The 6,885-nt window shown below is 30.5% G+C and overlaps 1 protein-coding gene across 1 annotated transcript; it reads right to left on the reverse strand.

Moving 5' to 3' along the window:
• Positions 1–3,123: 3,123 nt before the first annotated feature.
• On the reverse strand, positions 3,124–5,254 carry LOC107463089 (uncharacterized). The gene is made up of 2 exons (XM_016081825.3): positions 5,071–5,254; positions 3,124–4,603 (listed from the first exon to the last, which is right to left on the reverse strand). The coding sequence occupies exon 2, from the start codon at positions 4,448–4,450 to the stop codon at positions 3,251–3,253; it is 1,200 nt and encodes a 399-aa protein (XP_015937311.1). The 5' UTR covers positions 4,451–4,603; positions 5,071–5,254; the 3' UTR covers positions 3,124–3,250.
• Between the last annotated feature and the right edge of the window lie 1,631 nt (positions 5,255–6,885).

The raw sequence follows: 6,885 nt of genomic DNA on the forward strand, positions 1-6,885 counted from the left end.
TTTGTTTAAAATTATAATTTATCTCATAAAATTTATTTTATATACTATCTTCTTTTGTTTATTAAAAATAATGAGTTTGTTTATAAATAAAATTATTCCTATTTCTATACAATTTGAATTGTATTAGTATATTTTTATTAATCTAATTTTATTCACATATTTAAATTTTAAAATTATAAAAATTTTATTTAAAATTTAGATAATATACTTTAAATTAATAATTTAATTTAATAAAAATAAACGTATTCGTATTATTTTTATTATCTCAAGCAAAAGATATCTCTAACTATATTTTTTTAGGTAAGATTTATTAATCTTCTCAGATATTACGTATCTATATATACAATCTAATGTTATTTATCTATCTATCTATCTATCTATCTATCTATCTATCTACTTAATATATTAAAACTGGGTTTTTCCCCAACTAATGAAAGTGAGGTGTCACTTACTCATGAATCCATTTTCTCTCCAAAATAAATGCATTTAATGAATAATGCGTATTTATACTAATATAGAAAAATATCTTTATTATAATTATATAAAATTAATATTTAATGCATTATTAAACTACTTACCAATTATTAATCGAAAATATTTTTAATTATTTTAATGAATAATGCATCATTATATTAATTTAGGAAAATATCTTTATTATAATTATATAAAATCAATATTTAATACATTATTAAACTAATTATTAATCGAAAATATTTTTAAACATTTTAATTATATTCATTTTAATTATATTGATACCCTTCTAATTCTTATTCATTATTCAATGATTTTATTAGTGGCAAGTTGTTACCTTAATGGTAACCCATTTATATTGATAATAATAATAATAATTTTATTAGGATAAATATCAAATTCTATTCCTAATATAAAAATATAAAATTTAATTCCTTCCATTTGTATTTTATCACTATAAAAGACCATGTATGCTAGAAGAAAATATAATTTATTTACCAATTACTCTTTCATTGGATAGCTTTTACAACAATTCTCTTTCTTTCTATGAGGTGTTGTTGTAAGAAGGCAACTATCGTGTACACAAACCACCACACTCTCCAATTCCCGTGCTCATCATTCAGAGCTATATATGAAATGTTATCCATAAAGTATTTATAGACCATGGTATTATCATGTATGCATAAATAAAAAATGTTTTGTATTTAAATTTAAGTCATTTACATGTTTGTGGTATATTGTAGTGTGAAGTTATTTTCAATTTGTGTTGTGTAATGATATTATACTCTAATTTAAGCTTATACTTAGAACTGTATTATGATTTTATCTCATCATTTTTTTAGAAATCAAGTTGACGTATTTTTATTTATTATTATTATTGAAACGGATGTGATATGAAATTTACCAAAAGAAAACTCTCACACTCAATTTATTTTATTGTAGTCTTCTATCTGTTTTATTTCTTTTTATTTTCTTCTTATTCAATTTATTTTCTTTTTAAATGTTATATAATTTATTATAATTTATATTAATTAATTAATTATAATTCATTATATCAATTAGTTTAATTCATTAATTTATAATATACATAATAAAATAGATCATTTATAATTATTATTCTTTATCAATTTTTTTTATTTAAAGACTAATATTATTTATTAATTTTTTTATTTTATTTCTCACATTTATTTAAAAAATTCAATATTTTAGGTATTAATTGTTGTTATTTAATTAACTTTTTTAGGCATTTACTTATTAAAATTTTAGGTATTAATTATACATCAATTACGATATTAAGACTTTTAACATAATTTCAATTTAATTTTGGACAATATCAAAAACAAATATATATATATGATATTTTAGGTATTAATTATTATTATTTATTAACTTATTATTTTAGGTTTTTAATTATTAAAATATTAGATATTAATTAGGGCATATAATAAATATAGAGTATAAATAAATTTACTTAACAAATATAATTATTTATAGTGTGATATTTTATTATGATAACATATCTTTGTGTATTAACTCTCTATATAACAATAATATATATTATATTTCTTTTTAAAGTTTACTCACCACTTACAATAATTACCTTTATTAACACGTTGATTTGAACACAGCAAAACTGATAAGCATTTAATGGCCTTCACCAGTTATCATCGTGCTACTGACTGGTCAATGAAATAGTCACCTTAGGCATAATAAAGATAGGGATACTAGAATTTGCCATTTGTAATTCATAACAAGGTATACTTTGCACAAATGCAAGCACACAGGTCAAGATCTCTTAAGGTGTATGTGGTTCAAGTATTACTTTGTTATTCAGATTCTATTCTCATGGGAATCAAATATACCTAGGAAAAAAATAGGAATTGAAATGATGGTATTTTGATTCTCTAGAATCAAACTTGCTTATAAATAGCTTTTCAAATTTTGAACCAAATATGAAAATATAATATTTCTATTTTAAAATTCTTAGAAATTGTTTATAATTCCTCCATTTTTTTATTTTTAATATTGGATTAACAATAGTGTTTTCTAAATTGTGATCAACTGTGATATTTTTCTAAAATGTGGAATGATTTAATGTACGGAATACAAATCAGACCGTCCGATTTTTAAAAGATATAGAAATCGGACCGTCCGATTTTTAGGTACATAAATCGGATCGTCCGATTTTTGTACTCGAACCGTCCGATTTGTGTTGAAAAAATTAAAAAAATTTAGAGTACAGAAATCGGACCGTCCGATTTGTAGAGGTACAGAAATCGGACCGTCCGATTTGTGAGAGGTATACAAATGGGACTGTCCGATTTGTGTTTAAAAAAAATTTGAGGTACAGAAATCAGACCTTCCGATTTGTGTACTTCCACAAATTTAAAAAACACCAAAAATTACAATGCTAAAGTATATCACCACTTCTACTTTCATAATTAAAAAAAATTAGCCTAATTCCTCCAACCACACACACCTTTAAAGAATTCAACAATGTTTGCATGCTTTGGAAATGATTTATAAAAGCATATAAGAACGTTGTTTAATTGATGTAGTCCACTTGCACCTAATGGAAAAAGATTTTGTTTGCATGATTTTGAAAATTGGATAGTAAATTGTCTATGCCATCAAAATAACAATGGAATGAACTTGAGCATCAAAACGTAAACTAAGGCATAAATTTTCCAGATTTCTAGAGACACTCTTTTGCCTAAACGGCTAAACCTGACATTCCAATCAAATTTCAAAGTTCTAACAAATATATTTTAGAGACCAACTAATAGATAAAAGGAATAAACTTATACTTAACTTTGCTAGCATACTGTGTATAACTCTCACCAAAAGTCTCAACCATTAAAGCCTCCTCCAGTTTTGCCTTCTGCCTATAATACAACAAACAAACTGCTACAACAAACAGCAAACTCAAGGGTGCACGAAGCGCAAGGAAGTTTGTTACAAATAGAAGCATAGTTGATGAGTATATTGGATGACGGACCCAGCGATACGGTCCAAATTGAACAACAGCAGTTGGCACCACCACATTTTCTGAATACTTAGCAAGATACAATGTTGCATTGTACTGCATTAGCAGAGTTGTGAGAATTAAGGCCCAGATTCCAAGATTGTTCCACCCACCTGGTATCCGGTGAAGCTCTGGCCCTTCAAATGCTGCAAGCCAATGGGCAACCATGATTCCCGCACTAAACACAAGGCGAGACGTCATCGGCAAGTTCACATCCCATTTAGGGTCATGGGGACGGGTAAAATAGTCTCCATATAACCTCTTTCGAATGCTAACATTGAAGAAAAAGAAATAATGATACACAAAAAAGAAAACAAAAGGCCAGCCTTCAAGGTAGCCATTGAAAAAACCTGGCGGAACCAGAGTGAGCCATGTAAAAGCTGATGTAACAATCGCCAATTGCTCGAACATGTTTGCCTCGCCATGCAAATGTTTCCCAAAGCAGTGTAACCCGTAAAATGCAATCAATACAGCTACAAACCACGGCCAAAACAACCATGACCAACTAAAATACATCCAGAAGAAAGGACTGAAGAGTGTATTCACAGTCCATTTTGTGGCTGCAGCTATGATGGATAATATCCCAGACCACTTCACAATATCAATGGGAGTCAACTGCAAAAGAGCCGCTTTTACTGACTCGGCCGAGAAACCTCTCAAGTGCATTTCGATTGGATTATGAGGTTCGGTGCTGGAGTTACCAGCACCTGAGCATCTAGGAGTTGGTAGTAGATCAGCCCTTTTTCTTGTTGGTTTCAACAAGGAGAATTGCTTTCCATAGTAGCAATTCAATTGGGAACCAATGTGTATAGGTCTGCGGTGAAATCGACCGTCATTATTAAGTATATCAGCATGAAAATGCTTGTTGAAAGGTCTCAGAGAGACGCTATTGCTCACAATCGAGAAACCAAAAGAGACAGCTTTGGAGTGTGAAAGAGCCTTTGCTACTTCCATAACTGTGAAATCAAATAGCACTAGCCTTCCAGAGAATACAAATTCACAAAACCTTCAAATAAATTGACCTACTCAAGGGTCACAACGATAGTAACAGTAACGCACTAATATATGATAGATCAACATGGTTGTACATTGCTCACTGTTCTCCTACTGCAAGTTCATTCAGCAACCAAGACATTGTTAACTACTCAACATAATTCAATCTCTAAACAGTGTAACTGAGAAAACATGAAATGGAAACTCATTACTTTCAGCAAACTAGAGAAGAAGAAAGAAAATGAAAAAAAAAAGGAATAAGCCAAACTAGTAGTGCATGGTTGTCAACCAAGACTCGAGAGAGTTAACTCTCAAGTCTACTATTCACATCTACAGTGCTATAGTAACAATGAAGGGAACCAAAAGAAAATGTCAAAGCCGAAAGGGAAAAAAAATGGAACCCAGAATGAAATAAACTATTTAATTGGTGTGATTAACACCTCGGCTATATCTTTGATTTATGCGAGAAAAAGGAAAAGAAGGAATTATCATAAATCTCATATGTTTACACCATGTAGTTCTAGGGTTCAACAATTCAACCTAACAAGTAACAAGTATTGTTAATTATCAATTTGTCATACCTTACAGACGAGCAGAGAGCAACAGAAGGAGCTTGGAAGTTGCAGGCGGCGGCGGCGGAGGACATCACAAAGAAGTGGCAGGCAGAGGCACGACGCGAAAAGCAGAGGCGGCGGCGCTGTGAGTGAAACACACACACGAGGGAGGAGAAGAATAAGAACTAAGAAGAATGAGAAGGAGGGAGTGAGGGAGGAGTGAGAGAGGAAGGAGATGCTGACTAGTGAATACTGAGCTTAGGGAAATTAGTGTTATCCCTTTTTCCCCTTCATGAGTGAAACGACGTCGTTTTCCTTCGTAATGTGGAAACCGGTCGAATCTCAGTTCGGTTCGACCGGACGGTTCTTAACCGGTTTGACCATCCAAAGGTGGTTTTTGAAACGGGCGGTTATGCTTATCAGCTGAACTGTTTTTATTGTCGGTTCCCAATTCGAAAAATCAGCCGATTTTCCAAACCTTGGTGTAAATAGATTAGGGAAGAAATGAGAAGGGTAAGGAAGACGAGTGCTAAAATAGATTAATGTGTCATGGATTCATGGATTTAATGAAAATTCAAGTTGTTTTTGTTTTACTAAGCATGAAACCTCCTGGTTTTCCTTTTTTTTTTTAGGAAACTTGTTATTCTCTTTTTTTGGCATAAAATAAAGCCTAAAAGAATTGGAAGGAATAACAAATGGTTATAACTTATATTTCATGACAAAAAAAAAAAACTTAATAACATATTTTAAATGAAGTTAATTTTAATTTTTAAAATGTGAAATTGAAAGGAGTGTGGATGAGGAAGATTAGAGGATTTGAAGTTTAAAAATGAATTAAGTAAAAGATGTTGGAATTAGATAGGTAGATATGGATTGAAAAAGGTTGAGAGAAGAGTGGAGAAATAGAGTGCATGAATTGCAGAATTTCTGTACATTTTAAGAGTATTTGATAGGTCATAAACTAGCTTTAAAAGTTTGGTTTGAGATGGGAGTTTTGGTGCTGAAAAAATTGAAGAGTTTAGTTTTATAATTTTGAAGAAAAGAGGCTAAACAAATTTTGTAAAAAAGTTGTGATTTTAAGAAGTTAGTAAATTGAGTGAAAATGTTGCGGTGCCAATAATAGAGAGCAAATGATGCATATGTATGGTTCAACATACACGGGAAAAATAGTAAGACAGTATTATATACATGGCAATGGGTCGCATACACAAAGAGTGATTTTTTTCTCGCACATGGATAGTGGTCACATATGCGACTTTTCGTGTATGCGAGAGGGAGGATTTTAGATTTTGAAAAGTGTGGTTAGTTGTATTATGAATAAAGTATTTCTCTTTTAGTTCGTAAAGGTAGTCAGCCATTTTTTCTATGGGATTCTTCTAAAAGAAGGTGACGGCACACTCTCCTTTGATGAATTATATATTTTATAGTTATGATTGTTGGGAATATGAAGATGGTAAGATGACAAAATCTTATATTTGTGTAGTGGTTTCAAGGCACGATGAGATTGCTTTCTTTAGAGAGATATTTGTCCCCACACTTAGTTGCTATAGGGTTGATGACAATACTCTCCCAGGATACAATGAAACCTAAGAAATTCTTAATTAGCAATAGTAAGAAATTCTCAACTCTCTTGAACAAAGAAAATCTCTTAATAGTAGTGTAAATTGTACGCTTAGTACTGCTCTTTCTGAAATAGTGGACAAGGACTTATTTATACATATTGCACGTAGCAATTGTGATTAGTTACGTATACAAATGGTTGTGTCATTTCTATTGCCAATAGATACAATGTTTTGAACATATACAACTCTTAAAGAGTTGTGTCCCTTTAGCCAATAGACA

The sequence above is a fragment of the Arachis duranensis genome, chromosome 8 (assembly GCF_000817695.3).
Source record: "Arachis duranensis cultivar V14167 chromosome 8, aradu.V14167.gnm2.J7QH, whole genome shotgun sequence".
Taxonomy (NCBI): Eukaryota; Viridiplantae; Streptophyta; class Magnoliopsida; order Fabales; family Fabaceae; genus Arachis; species Arachis duranensis.